General features: G+C 39.7%; 3 protein-coding genes across 5 annotated transcripts; 1 reads left to right on the top strand and 2 right to left on the bottom strand.

Annotated features, from left to right (window-relative positions):
- The first annotated feature begins 2,506 nt into the window (after positions 1 to 2,506).
- zbtb26 (zinc finger and BTB domain containing 26) lies at positions 2,507 to 5,272 on the top strand. Of its 3 annotated transcripts, none has more exons than XM_026940252.3 (2): positions 2,507 to 2,609; positions 3,518 to 5,272. In XM_026940252.3, the coding sequence occupies exon 2, from the start codon at positions 3,533 to 3,535 to the stop codon at positions 4,748 to 4,750; it is 1,218 nt and encodes a 405-aa protein (XP_026796053.2). In that variant the 5' UTR covers positions 2,507 to 2,609; positions 3,518 to 3,532; the 3' UTR covers positions 4,751 to 5,272. The 3 variants fall into 3 exon arrangements, with proteins under 3 accessions (XP_026796053.2, XP_026796050.2, XP_026796052.2); XM_026940249.3 differs by having other exon boundaries at positions 2,518 to 2,629; XM_026940251.3 differs by having other exon boundaries at positions 2,599 to 2,956.
- A 173-nt stretch (positions 5,273 to 5,445) lies between these two features.
- On the bottom strand, positions 5,446 to 10,402 carry zgc:101858 (uncharacterized protein LOC449555 homolog). The gene is made up of 8 exons (XM_034299319.2): positions 10,259 to 10,402; positions 9,253 to 9,423; positions 6,567 to 6,745; positions 6,351 to 6,444; positions 6,139 to 6,208; positions 6,002 to 6,038; positions 5,837 to 5,900; positions 5,446 to 5,704 (listed from the first exon to the last, which is right to left on the bottom strand). The coding sequence occupies exons 1-8, from the start codon at positions 10,280 to 10,282 to the stop codon at positions 5,546 to 5,548; spliced, it is 798 nt and encodes a 265-aa protein (XP_034155210.1). The 5' UTR covers positions 10,283 to 10,402; the 3' UTR covers positions 5,446 to 5,545.
- Positions 10,403 to 11,010: 608 nt separating this feature from the next.
- ppil3 (peptidylprolyl isomerase (cyclophilin)-like 3) lies at positions 11,011 to 13,877 on the bottom strand. Its single transcript, XM_026940087.3, has 6 exons — positions 13,739 to 13,877; positions 13,421 to 13,495; positions 12,858 to 12,951; positions 11,850 to 11,917; positions 11,651 to 11,769; positions 11,011 to 11,573 (listed from the first exon to the last, which is right to left on the bottom strand). Exons 1-6 carry the CDS (start codon positions 13,739 to 13,741, stop codon positions 11,447 to 11,449), a joined length of 486 nt encoding a protein of 161 aa, XP_026795888.1. The 5' UTR covers positions 13,742 to 13,877; the 3' UTR covers positions 11,011 to 11,446.
- Positions 13,878 to 14,639: the final 762 nt, after the last annotated feature.

Raw genomic sequence — 14,639 nt, 5'->3', positions numbered from 1 at the left:
CCCCTGTTACTAGTTAGCCTTTCAGTTAATAATATTCAGGAAAGCACTCTTCATTCAATCAAATATCTAAAAAGAACAGTACATAACATAATAATGTATATCAACAACATACCATATCTACCTCAGGGGAAGTCTGGGGTAAAAGGAACTGAGTGATATCACTTTGCTCTTTAGCCACTCAGGCATGATTTTCACTTGCCGTATACTCCATGTACACACAAACTGTACAGTTTGAGTTGTATTTAATGTAAGGGAGAGGACCGTATCCCATCAAACATTTAGACCTGCCTCTTGTGTTTCACGGGTGAGCTTCTCTGATATTTCTTTTGAAAATGGTCTGATTTTATTCACCATTATGTTTTTCTCACCAATGTTAAGACTTAACTTATGCATATGCTGTTAGTGAAGTCTTCTGTGTTGTTAAATAGCCTACTTTTAGCTGAACAGTGTGACTGCTGTGAAAGAAAAAAAATGCTGGGGCAGGGCCAGACTAATTCATCGCCTCCTAGACTGTGTTTTAATTGGACTAAATACCTGTCACTCACATGTATTTTTTCCAATAATGTCCCATTGTTGGGCCAATGTGGGTAAAATAAGTATTGGCCCAGTGTGGACTAGCTCACAATGGTCTCACTTTGGATTCATGTGTGCATGCCAAAGTGTGGGCTGCCCACAGAAAACCTGTACTGAGCCAATGTGGGATTTGTATGGGTTAGCTCTGGCCCACACTCCCCACAACTTTCCTGGAAAGGGCAATGTGGGCATGTTTGCTAAGAAATTGTCTGAGCTTCTGACCAATTAAAAAACAGAAGACATGGGACTTTCAGTAAGTAGCAGTCTAGTATAGTAACATTTAACAATATGCATAAATAAAGAACTATGCAAAGCAAGAATAATGTGTTGTAAATCCAGTCCAAACTATTTTTAAACAGAAAATGGGAAAAGTCAACCATAAGAAAGTAGCTTTTTCGTTTTTTTGAAAACCATGCAATAATCAGTTAAATACGCTGGAACAGATCAAATAAAATACAGGGTGTCTCAAAGGTCTCCATACATAGGGGACATATGTAACTTTATTTACAAAAATGTAACTTTATTTACAACACATCCTCTACATGATTGCCATGCATTGTAATAAAGCAAACAATAATTTACATAGTACCCATGATCTCCCATGGCTGCCTCATTAATATGATGTTTAATGTTTTTGTTTTTATTAGCATACCTATTTTAATGAAGTCTAATGGTTGTGGTGTTTGTGTTATTTGTGTTCATCATTCTGATCACGATTCTTCACTGACCCAGTTTTGTGGCTAATCACCAAGGCTATTCTTGCTTTGTAAGTTTGCCTATAAAAGACCAAGTGTATTGTTTTTACAGTGCACCTTGGTCAATCATTTTCCTCACTGATGCCACAGTATCATTAGAATAAAATATATACCCTACATATTTATTCTCTAAATCTTTACATTTTAAAACCTTACAATTTAATTGGCTAATTATAATTAACATACAATGCACCCTCAAACGATAGTGGCCCAACAGTAGGGGTTGTAAAAGCATGCATTAAACCCCATGTAGCCTGCAGTTAGATGTATGAATGAAGCAGTGTCTGCAGATTATTTTAAAATACAATTAATGTTGGCTGACTATTAAGACATGGACCAACTCCCAATCACCTTTTCTCCCCCCATAAAAACATTAATGACATTAATGCTATATGCTTACATAAATTTATCAAGCTTTTGTGTATATAGCGACATAAAAAAAAATCCCTTCAATCATGCTTGATTTTGCCAGAAACCAGGGACCCTGGTGCTGTGAAGTGGCAATGCTGCCCATTTGCTAGTGGCATGGTGGTGTTTTCCTCTGGGTTCCTCCCCGAATCATGATGGATTGGTGATTCTAAATTGCCCCTAGGTGTGTGTGTGTGTGTGTGTGTGTGCATGGTTTTCTGCAATGGACTGGCTTCCCATCCAGTGTTTACCTGGGATATGTTCCTGGCACTTACTTAAGATGAATGATTGTTGTAATGAAAGAATATAACTGTGAAATGTATCAATTCTTACTTAAAAGCTCCTATTCAGTTATTCATGTAAAATAAAAGGAATTTGTAATGGAGACAGTAATTTCTTTATCTTTATAGTTGGATATAGCCTGTGGCTCCACCTGGCTGAAATGATTCAATTATCCGATACCGCCCCCTGGTGCAAAATATGTGTAAGCTGAAAAAAAAATCAGTATTAATTATTTTTCTATATTATAGGCAAATATAATATTAATCTTATTATTTAGTAACATACTTTATTAATATAAAAGTTTACTATACTATTATTATTTTATTTTTAAGAGTGGAAATTATTTAAAGTTTTTTTTTTTACACCTCGCTTAAAATAAAAAAAAAAAAGACTAAAAAATTGAAACGCTTCCGCCTCCTAGCCCCGCCCACTTCCTTCGTCACGTGACTGCGCCAGTGGGTACTTCCTAAACTGCGTACTACGATACTGAATAGTATGTCAAAAAAGGACGCGACCCGTAGGTGGCGTATTTCCATTAACCGCACTATTTAGTATGTTAGTATGCGGTTTTGGACATAGCTGTTGTCTCAGGTATTAATCCGCCCATAACGGTTAGCTTGTTTTACTTTATTTCTCTGATATCGTGTCATCTCATATTGTTGTGTTTTTGTAGCTAGTTTCAGCGTTCTCTTGTAGCTTAGATGTGCACTTCCAGTGTTTATTTATCTGTGCAGGCTTTTATAAAACAGAGATAAAAGAGAGGCTCCTAGCTAGCTGACTGGCTAACAGTTAGCTAATGTAGCTACAGTATTGCGGAATGTTTTCTTGTTTTGTAGCTGATAAAGTGCTGTGGTTGGCTCCAGTAATGCTTTAGCGACACATTGGCGTAAACACATGTATTGTCGCTAGTTTGTTTCTTATCAGCTGCACAGTTTTAGGTTGTATTTGACTCGTATTTGGTTTTTAATCTCTGCTGTTTATCAGTATAGTTGTTAACCAACAGTGGAAATGTGATGTGAACGGCGTTTGTTGTGAAAATGGTCTCTCCACAATTACCTTAACACAGAGATTAACTGGATCTTGTAAAAGTTTATATATGGTGTAAATATATGGGCGGTTTTGAACTTTAAAATTATTGTTGTTCATATATCGTTTTTCCTACAAACACTTGTATGAGATGACAAAGAAGCACGTTGTCATTACTAATTTTCTGTAAAATGAAGTATTTCGACGCAAACAGTAGCATTCAAATGAGACAGTAGCCATATTTATGTGTTTTATGTAGATGGTGGAAAAAAATGGAGTGAAGTTAGTCTGTGAAAATGAAGCAGTCATTTAGAATAACCTGTGTTCATTTGGTTGAAGTATTACATTGCCTCAAACAAGTAGTAATGCTTGTGTTGCTTATCTTAGAGGACAAATACAATAAAGTCTTTTAACAAAGTAAGTGAATTGTAAATGAACTGATTATTTTGCTAACAGACATGCTGTTTTTTTAGGTAGCGCAGACAGCCATGGCACAGGACGGTGTTATTTTGCAATTCAGTTTCGCCACTTTTGGTGACTCCATGCTCCAGAAGATGGACGTGCTTCGAAAGGACAGACGTTTCTGCGATGTCATTGTGCACATCAATGACGTCGAGATTCCTGGTCATAAGGTTGTGTTTGCTGCTGGCTCTCCTTTCCTCAGAGACCAGTTTTTCCTTCAGGACTCACATGAAGTTGAGATATCGACACTGCAGGACGCAGAAGTTGGACGGAGACTTCTTCTCTCTTGCTACACAGGGACACTCGAGTTCCCGGAGCTGGAACTGGTCCACTATCTGACTGTAGCCAGTTTCTTACAGATGGGCCACATTGTGGAGCAATGCACAAAAGCCCTGAATAAGTTTATTAAGCCTCAGAAAGTTGAGGATTCCCATCGTTCTCATCAGACTTCCAACATTAACACACAGCAACGAGAGCCACCACATATTCAAACAGTGTTTGATGATGATGAAGAGGTGGACAATGTGATCGAGGACGATAATGACGATGATGTAATCATTGAACCAAGATCGCCTCCGATATTTCAGAGGAAATGCCAAGGAGAGGAGAGCCCCATCAATATCATTAAGGTGGAATCAGTGGACGATCGAATGCAGATGTCTCAAAATTTACAGAATGGTCCTGCTCGGTCCCCTGCGCTGTGCTCCCCAGAGCCCCAGCACTCACTCATTAACTCAACCGTAGAGACGCGGCCTGCTGAGGTGACCCCTAATGCCACTCTTGACTATGCGCTCTCCTCTCCCGGTCCCAGTGGCTTGGGGAAGGAGAATGTGTGGAGCTGCTCTCGGAATACTGACAAAGGCATGCAATGGTACCACCAGTGCCCAAAATGCGCCCGTGTCTTCCGCCAGTTGGAGAACTACGCCAACCACTTGAAGATGCACAAGCTGTTTATGTGCCTCCTCTGTGGCAAGACATTCACACAGAAAGGCAACCTGCACCGGCATATGCGCGTCCATGCCGGAATCAAGCCATTCCAGTGCAAAATTTGTGGCAAGACATTCACGCAAAAGTGCTCGCTGCTTGACCACTTGAACCTGCACAGCGGCGACAAACCGCACCGCTGCAACTACTGTGAAATGGTGTTCGCTCACAAACCTGTCCTGCGCAAACATCTGAAGCAGATCCACGGCAAGAACAGTTTTGACAATGCCAATGAAGGTAGCATGCTTGAAGGGTTTTAAATTTACTATGGCTTTCTACTATGGCTACTAAAGACTTGTGTAAAGATCTTTATGGATTTTAAAACCGAAATCATCCTGTATATATGGCAATGCCCTGTATGCACACTAATGGTTAATATGTACCCATCATATGAACTCCATTACTTATATGATTGTGTAGTTGGTCATTGTACTGTATTCAACAGCTGCTGTTTTGTAATCATTTTAAATGAATGGTTGGCCAAGTTCAAATCATGGTTACACTAAGTTGGGCCCTTAACCCTCAGCTGCTCAGTTGTAGCCTTTCTCAACTCGCTTTAATTAAAAGCGTCAGCTTTTCTGTCCTGGATAGATCCCAGCTATCCTTAACAAAGTGTTTTTAGTGGGACCGCTGCAAAATACGCATGAAACCTCAGTCATGATTTGTGTTGTTTCCTCGACTGTCCAAAAGTGTATATTCATACAGAAATAGAATGATTTTCTAATTCTACCTGTGAGGTTACTGGCAAACTTGTGATTCATTAAATATAGTGTCATAAATCAGTTTATTCATTTTAATTTTGATTATTTGGAAGAAAAGGATATTAGAATTGTGAAATATGCTGTCCTTTGCAGACTTAAAGGAAAAAAGTATCCTTTATCACCTAATCCTAATGAAATACAGTCTAATGCATCATTGTGTATGGGAGACCAGAGAAACACAAGAGTCAGAAATGTATGAACTTACCATTTACCCAAGACCTTTGTAGTTTTTTGTTTTTTTTTTTTCCATTTTTATTTACAACTACTAATCAGATTTGTTATGGTGATGTGGCTCTATCGTGGACACATAGCATGACGGCCTCCGTCTACTGGGAGATTCACACCTGTAATAAAGGTAGCAGCATCTGAGGCCAGGAAGGCAATTGCCTGAGCCACTTCCTCCACCTCACCAGGTCGGCCAAGGGCATGCGTGACTTTACACTTCTCAAGGAACTACAGCAACAGGAAGGGAAAAACAACACGCATACAAGAATAGTTAATTATTCAGGTCAGCAGGTTTGAAATAAGCCATAGAAAGGTAAGATATTATGAAGAGACCCTGTAAAGATCCACATCAGGCTTTACCTGTTTATACTGTTCTTCATCTAGACCTGCACGCTTGTGAACCTCTGTTATGATCACACCTGGCCTGTAAGAGAAAGATGTCAACATTGCAACAGTGAACAAGATTACAGCATTACAAGTCATGTAGCCTCACTACAACTCAAGCAACAGGACCAACGAACTTACCCAACAGAGTTGACTCGTACTTGCTTTGGTGCCAGCTCTGGAATATAATTTGAGAATAAAAATCACAATTGCATGTGCTACATCATAATTTAAACACAGAAAACTTCTAGGAAGATGAACAGGAATGACTTCCTTACCAAGAGCAACACAGCGTGTAAACTGGTCAATGGCAGACTTGGACATGCAGTATGCGAGCACTCCAGGAAACTGCAGGATGAGAAGAATCACTGTGTAAAATTGCTCACTGTAGAAGAAATTACAGAAACCAAAACATCTACTGCAACACATTTACAATTCTATACACAGTTCAGTAAAACACAATTCAATTTCTGCAAGAAAACAAACTCACTGATCGTTGGCCATTTACGCTGGACACATTTACAATGCAGCCTTTAGTTTGAATCAAGTGTGGCACACACAAGTGTGTAAGGTGATAAACTGATCTGAAACCCAAACACACACAGGCTTTTAAGGTTTTGGCCAACAAAATTTTCCTCATAATTGTTTGCCAAGCAGGTGGTCAGTGTCAAAGGCAGCAGAATGAAACCTAATCCAAAACTCTTACCTGACGTTAACATTCATCACTTTATCATACTGTGCCAAGTCGGTGGTCTCTATGGTGCCCATGGCGAGGATTCCTGCACTGTTAATGAGAACGTCCAGGCGCCCAAAGTGAGCAACAGTTTCTTCAACGGTTTTCTTCACTGTCCCCTCATCAGTCAAGTCTCCTGGCACCAAGAGTGGCTGACAGAATACCACACAAACATATATATAGGCTGCATATTTTATAATTAACAGATGACTTTTTACTTTTTACATTTGTATCGCAATATATAGACCTTTTTTCCAAGATTAACCTGCAAATATCTTTTAAAAAAAAAAAAAAAAAAAAAAAAGCAGCTACTTAGAATCACAATTTATTCTCAGCTTATTGCTGAAAATCACTCCACTTTTATATCAAAAGTTGCTTTCATACTCATTTCTGTTCATAAACAGCATACCGCTTGGACCCCGAAATAAAATAAGCTGGTTTTTTTTTTTTTTTTATACATATAGCTACCTTTCACCAGCATCACTGTTTATTTCATCAGGCAAAAATACCATATCAGATGCACTTGGTAGGTATACTATTACTGGTTGCAATTCAACTGATAAGTTACCCTCTACCCATTGACAAAAATGGCCCTGCAGTTAAAAATGGTCTTGTCTGAGGTTCTCTCTTGGTGGTCCCTTTCCGGTGATAGCCAGGCCGATGTGTGAGGACAAGTGGCAAATCAAGATCTACCCAGAATTTTATTTCATTTGCCTCAGTATTTACTGAAACATTGAACTTGTGACCCCATTAACTATGCTAATAGTACTATACTATAGTAAAAAAGTGCGCTATTTTGGACATTTTGTAAATAATATCTGCAATAGGATAGTGTCCAAGCGATGGAGCACAGGGGATTCTCGGCACTCGTAGTACATTTTGTAGGGAAGAGGGAGTAGAATGCAGTTTTGGACACACTGTTATTTTCACTCCATCTAAATCAGGATAGCTTCTTGGCTCTGCAGAAAAAGCCAGCTTGCTGTCCCATCCAGGTGTTCCCAGGAACAGGGACATGGGAAGGTGTGTCACTTTGGAGCTGCTGGAAGTTTAAGCTACACACGTGATGTGTACTGTCTACACTCACAAAGCATATTAGGAACACCGATACACCTACTCATTAATGAAATTATCTAATCACCAATCGTGTGTGCAGTGTAATGCATAAAATCATGCAGATAGGGGCCAGCAGCTTTGGGTAATGTTCACATAAACCATCAGAAGGAGGATAAATATGTGATCTCAGTGATTTTGACCGTGGCATGAGTGTTGGTGTCAGACGGGCTGGTCTGAGTATTTCTATAACTGCTGATCTTCTGTGGTTTCATGCACAACAGTCTCTAGAGTTTACTCAGAATGGTGCAATAAAGAAGAATCATCCAGTGAGCGGCAGTTCTGTGGATGGAAACGCCTTCTTGATGAGAGAGGTCAACAGAGAATGGCCATACTGGTTCAGGCCTAAGGCTACAGTAACTCAGATAACCACTCTGTACAATTGCAGTGAGAAGAAAAGAATCTCAGTATGCACAACACATTGAACCTTCAGGCGGATGGGCGACAAGAAGAAGAGCATGTTGCGTTCCACTTCTGTCAGCCAAGAACAGAAAGCTGAGGCTGCAGTGGGCACAGGCTCACCAAAACTGGACAGGTGAAGACTGGAAAAACATAGCCTGGTCTGGTGACTCTGTGCCAAGGCACACAGGCACACAGATGGTGGGGTCAGCATTTGGTGCCAACAGCATGAATCCATGGACCCAACTTGCCTTGTGTCAACAGTCCAGGCTGGTGGAGGTGGTGTAATGGTGTGGGGATGGTTTTCATGGCACACTTTGAGCGCTTTAATACCAATCAATCATCACTTGAATGCCACAGCCAATGAGAGTATTGTTGCTGACCATGTGCATCCCTTCATCCCTAATAGCTACTTCCAGCATGATAATGCACCATGTCACAATGCAATAGTCATCTTGAACTGGTTTCATGAACATGGCAATGAGTTCAGTGCTCTTCAGTGGCCTTCCCCGTCACTGGATCTGAATCCAATGAGCACCTTTGGGATGTGGTAGAACGGGAGAGTCGCAGCATGAAAGTGCACCTGAAAAATCTGCAGGAATTGTCTGATGCAATCATGTCAACATGGACCAGAGGACCAGACTCTAAATGGAATCCATGCCATGAAGAATTGAGGCTGTTATGAAAGCAAAGAAAGGCCCTACATAATATTAGTATAGTGTTCCTAATAAAGTGCTCAGTGAGTGTATTATTCTAACAGTAGGCAGCTGAAAGTCAGGAGTATATCACCCTACTATAGCACCCTCAGCACCGCTACTTCTTACGTACTTACCTGGGATAGACGCCAGATCCACCTTCTGCCACGCTGCCCAGGATAAAGCTGTCACTGAAGATGAATGAATGAACACAGCAGGAAGCCAATTCTAGAATTAGACAAGTAAAAAGGTAACCAGGAAATAACGGCTGGCAGAGAGAGAGTCTACCAGTTCAACCAGCCTGGTGTGTTTTGGTAGCTGGTCAGACAAGGCTGGATTTTTCAGCAGGGAAAGCCATAGTGCGGTGGTGATGATAGCAGTAGTGCTTCTGTAAGTCTAAATTTCCTTCTATAAGTGTTAAATAAGACATAATGGCGAATGAACAGTGTTTTTACCTTTTTGCCCCCGCACTCTTCACACTTTTTGGCGACTTTGCTGAGGTTGTCCATGTCACGGCCATTGAGTGCGAGTTGAGCTCCGAGTTTGGCGAAGAGCAGCGCCGTTGCAGCTCCGATACCTGAACTCGCTCCGGTGATTAACGCCACTTTATCCTTCAGCGAGCAAACCTGACCACACACAAACCCGATCAAACACAAACCTGACCACACACAAACCCGATCAAACACAAACCTGACCACACACAAACCCGATCAAACACAAACCTGACCACACACAAACCCGATCAAACACAAACCTGACCACACACAAACCCGATCAAACACAAACCCGACCACACACAAACCTGACCACACACAAACCCGATCAAACACAAACCCGATCAAACACAAACCTGACCACACACAAACCCGATCAAACACAAACCTGACCACACACAAACCCGATCAAACACAAACCTGACCACACACAAACCCGATCAAACACAAACCCGACCACACACAAACCTGACCACACACAAACCCGATCAAACACAAACCCGATCAAACACAAACCCGATCAAACACAAACCCGACCACACACAAACCCGATCAAACACAAACCCGATCAAACACAAACCTGACCACACACAAACCTGATCAAACACAAACCCGAACAAACACAAACCTGACCACACACAAACCCGATCAAACACAAACCCGACCACACACAAACCCGAACAAACACAAACCCGATCAAACACAAACCCGAACAAACACAAACCTGACCACACACAAACCTGAACAAACACAAACCCGATCAAACACAAACCTGAACAAACACAAACCCGATCAAACACAAACCCGAACAAACACAAACCCGAACAAACACAAACCTGAGCAGCACAGCGGCGGTACAGTGCTCTTTACATTCACCCGCACTGTAGCCGGAGCTCACTTGTACAATTCATGCATCTGAACTTAAACTACCTGTAATAAATCATGCACGTGAAGGAACTAAACTTACTTTAACAGCTTCCGAAGTTGCCATCGCTGATCTGCACGTTCACGTTCTTCTCACGCGCACAAACTCCAGCTCAGGTACTCAGGGACGTGACGTATGGAGTGGGCGTGGCCACACATACACCACACAGCCTCCTTACCACGAAATATACCAGCCAAAAAAGGCACAAAATATCACATTAAAATGAAAACTATGACAATTTCGCGCATATACAAATATCCACTGAAACCAAATTAAAGAAAAGTTGGACATTGTATGTGTTCCGGGTCGAAATAACCTAGGAAATATCAACAATAAAAGTCCCCAAAGCTGTTGACTTTATCGCAATGTGTTAAGCAATGCTAATATAAAATTAACTTAGCGAAGAAACTCTAAGTTTAACTCGAACTCTAAAAATATATATAAGAAGAACTTTACCTTGGAGTTTCTTTGCTAAGTTCATTTTGTGTTAGCATATATTATAACATTGTATATATATATATATATATATATATATATATATATATATAAAAGTATGTCATGTAGAATATTATCCCTTGTGTTTTGTTTGCTAATTAGCAGTAGCTGAACTGTTCACGGGTCACACTGACTTTGGGCAGCTGAGACAGAAAATAATATATGAAATATGTGAAATATTATAAAATTATAGTATATATTATATAACATTATATAAAATATTAAATAATATCTTAAATACATCTGTGTTTTGTGTCACATCAAGTATGAGTGCAAAAAGGCATGGAGGTAATGTAATATAGAAAGAATTTGCTTTTTTATGTTTTTATTTTTGTAAAAAGCAGTTGGTTCATGACCCAAACATATCAGTTTAATAGAAAGGGGAAAGAGGGGAGAGCAGAGGTACCAGAAAGTAAAACTGTCCTTCTTACATAGAGAAAATAAGCCAAGCACATATTCTCAAGTTTAAAAAATTAAAATAAAATAAAAAATAGTATGGCAAAACTCTACACAATCTCTGTCCTTGGTTTTATTTTATTTTATTTTTTTAATTTTAATTATGTTTTGTTTTTTAAAATGATACATGATTACAATTCCTGTTTGAAAACAAAGAACATAAACAGAAGGTGAAAATACACATAAAAATACACAATTTATCACAAAGTTTTAAAAAGTTCCAAAGTTTTCTGTACAAACATCAAACCCCATCAATATTAAACGACTGTCCACAGAGTGTTAACCAGCAAATGGGTTTGCGTGAATAGTCACATCCTTAATGTGGACTTCATTCAAAGGCCGAAATGTCTTTTCATGAACGGGGAGTTTCTCCAGCTCATCCAGAGTTTCCAAACCATCTATTATTCTAAGGAAGCAAAGCAAAGTTGATTAGTGATCTGTCCACTATGGTGTATTGGATTTAACAAACAGACAATGACATACTTTCCAAACACTGTGTATTTCATGTCCAGGTGAGGCTGTTTGGCATAGGTGAAATAGAATTGCGATGCGTTGGTATTAGGTCCGTTATTCGCCATCGCCACCACCCCCCTGACGTTGTGCTGCTCAAAAACAAAAACAAGGCACTTTAAACAAATGACTTTTTTTAGACAGATGCAATTTTTTTTGTTTGTCAACATACTTTTAAATGTTCACTAAATTCATCTTCAAATTTTCTTCCCCAAATACTTGTTCCTCCTTTTCCTGTACCTGCATTAAGATGGAGACAAAAACAAGAGCATGTCAGAAATAGTTTCTCAGTATCAGGAATATGAACTCAGTTATAGTTCAGGTAAAAAATAAAATTGTAAAAATCTGAGAATAGGGTCAGAATTCTATTTTAAGCTTAAACAATTTCCAGTCTGAATGACAATATTTATAATTAATATGACAATGTGATCTTCAACTGTGCAAAAGCTTCATTTTATGATTCAATTCTGAGCAGACCTTTTGGGTTTAAACTTCATCAACAAATTGGTCTATTTTGTACCTTGTTTCCTAGATCACCCACAATGCATTGCAACTGTACACTGATTGTGGTGAAGGCTCTAATTCAGCTCTACCTAAAGAAGCAGCAGTGCCCAGCTCTCTCACCTCATCTGTACACACTGCTCACACCGATCAGCTTCCAAAGCTTCATCTTTCATGCTAATATCGTCACCAGCACTAACATTTCATAGAGCGCTAACCAGCACAGCAGAGTCTTTGCTGTAACTCAGCACAACCGTGTCGTATAGCTGCACTGCATTCTGGAACTTTGAGTCCAACGTTTCCTGTCTCCATTGCTTTTACACTGGATTTCATATTAATATGACATTCAACCTTGTTGGGAAAAGGTGTGAGAGAAAAGAAGCTCTTGCTCTTTAGGTGCTAGTAGCAAAATCTGACTGATGTCCCTTATGTGTCAGATTGATGATTTTTTTTCTCCTATTAAACACCATTGTAACTGCACTAGTGATGGGATGGCAGTGCGGCGCATTGTGCTAGTTTTCTAACTTCTTACAGGAATAATGAAAATACAGCATCAATCAACAAACTAGCACAATAATCTCTAAGCACATCATAAATATTTCAATATGAATATATTTCATGTTTTTCAGGGTGAACTTTTCCTTTAAAATGAGGTATTTTAAAATGATGTGATATTTACCTGTAGGGTCTCCTGTCTGGACCATAAACCCTTTTATGTTTCGATGAAAGATGCACCCGTTGTAGAAACCACTGGCACACAAGGCTAGAAAATTCTGTAAAATGATCAATTCAGTGTATTGAGTTTTACACAGTACAGGTAAGGATAGGAGTAAACAGTGAAGTACACAGTTAGAGGTGCATTAGGTAAGATTAGTGTTTTTTCCCCCCAAGATAAAGATTTAAGATTTTTAAACACCTTGAGCCCATTCCCACCCATGTTCACAGTGCTTGGCCCCCAGAATCTGCAGTGTCTATAAAATGACTGACAGGAGACTCATCCAAACACAAACAAGCATTCCGGACCGGAAGTCAGTTTTTCCAATTGGGCTTTCTCAGCGACTTAATACACTGTTTCTAAGGCCATGGTTTAATCTTGGTTGTTGTTGTTGCTGCTGTTTTTATCATGTTCTATGTATCTTCCAGGTTATTTGTACAAGTTAGGAATAAAACAATTCGACTAGTGCACCTTTAAGGTTATGAGTAAACCTGTCATGGACAGTGTGTGAAATGACTGTGTCTCACCTCACAGCTTTTTGGAGTCCGCTCACAGAACAGCTCGATTTTGATGTCCCCGAGGTCTGTATGCAAAGTGACAGACTGAAAAATGGAGCATCAGTATTTAGTTAAGGTTAAATACTTACTATCTTATTGACTGTAAAAGTATAGTGAAGTAAGCAGGCATTAGACTGACAGATAGCACACAGTAACGCTACAGCAGTGTAAATAAAGAAACTCGGGGCTAACCGGCTTGTGATTAAACTATAAATCTAACATGAATGTTATGTGTGTTTAAAAGAATTATTCTGGATAATAAAAGACAATACCGAAAACTATTCCTACCATTGTAAACCGACTTGAGTTAAAGTTTCACTCCACTTGGTTGAATGTCCCGGTGTAGGTGCCTCACTAAAAACATTCCGGAAGAAAATGAATAATAAACTATAGTTCCTCTTCTTTTCCGTGACCGCGTCTGTTTGCTGCCACCTAGTGGGAGCGCATGTCATAAACACACACTGGGAATTAAATGTTAATAGGAGGCATACAGCTAACTAACATTTACAGCATGCACGGTTCCCAGACAGCAGACACAGTGGAAGACTCTTTTATACTTCACTGTGCTCTCATTATTTACTGCATTTAGCAGACTCCCTCATCCAGAATGACTTACAGAAGTGCTTTGTATAGTTTCTATGCAAGTACAAATATAGCAGGGTCTAAGAACACTGTTAAACAATGAGGAGCTATTATAGCAAGAAAAACACAAACCTTTTTTTTTTTTAACTTCTCATTTAAGTGTTTGATGAAAAGATGAGAAGGTGGGTTTCCAGTCTTCATCTGAAGACTCAGCTGTTTGCACAGTCAGGAAGGAGTTCATTCCACCACTTGAGGCCAAGACAGCGAAGAGTCTTGATGATGTATGACTTCCTTGTACTTTGTAGGATCGTGGCTCAGGTCGAGCCAGGCTAAAGTTCTGAAGGCAACATGATGGTTTGATAAGTGTCTTCAGACAGTTAGGGGTCTGTTTTTGGTTTAGTAGGCAAGCTTCAGTGTTTAAAATCTGATGCAGGCAACTACAGGAAGTCAATGGAGGGAGTGAGTGATGTTGGATAACTAGGTGTGCAGTTGCATTCTGGATCATTTGCAGTGGTCTGATGGCACAAGCCAGGATGATATGACGTATGATTTGACTACATTTATACACCGATCATCCATAACATTAAAACTACTGACAGGTGACATG

The sequence above is a fragment of the Pangasianodon hypophthalmus genome, chromosome 24, assembly GCF_027358585.1.
Source record: "Pangasianodon hypophthalmus isolate fPanHyp1 chromosome 24, fPanHyp1.pri, whole genome shotgun sequence".
Taxonomy (NCBI): Eukaryota; Metazoa; Chordata; class Actinopteri; order Siluriformes; family Pangasiidae; genus Pangasianodon; species Pangasianodon hypophthalmus.
This window is presented reverse-complemented; position numbering and strand designations above follow the sequence as displayed.

What these genes read in the sequence shown, in the direction of transcription:
- zbtb26 (XM_026940252.3), top strand. Translation starts at nt 3,533, where the DNA reads ATGGCACAGGACGGTGTTATTTTGCAATTCAGTTTCGCCACTTTTGGT.
- zgc:101858 (XM_034299319.2), bottom strand. Translation starts at nt 10,282, where the DNA reads ATGGCAACTTCGGAAGCTGTTAAA. An exon ending in CAACTTCGGAAGCTGTTAAA is followed by an intron (nt 9,424 to 10,258) that starts GTAAGTTTAGTT and finishes GTGTGTGGTCAG; the next exon opens with GTTTGCTCGCTGAAGGATAA. An exon ending in TACACGCTGTGTTGCTCTTG is followed by an intron (nt 6,039 to 6,138) that starts GTAAGGAAGTCA and finishes ATTATATTCCAG; the next exon opens with AGCTGGCACCAAAGCAAGTA.
- ppil3 (XM_026940087.3), bottom strand. An exon ending in CCAGACAGGAGACCCTACAG is followed by an intron (nt 11,918 to 12,857) that starts GTAAATATCACA and finishes ATCTTAATGCAG; the next exon opens with GTACAGGAAAAGGAGGAACA. An exon ending in AATTTAGTGAACATTTAAAA is followed by an intron (nt 11,770 to 11,849) that starts GTATGTTGACAA and finishes GTTTTTGAGCAG; the next exon opens with CACAACGTCAGGGGGGTGGT.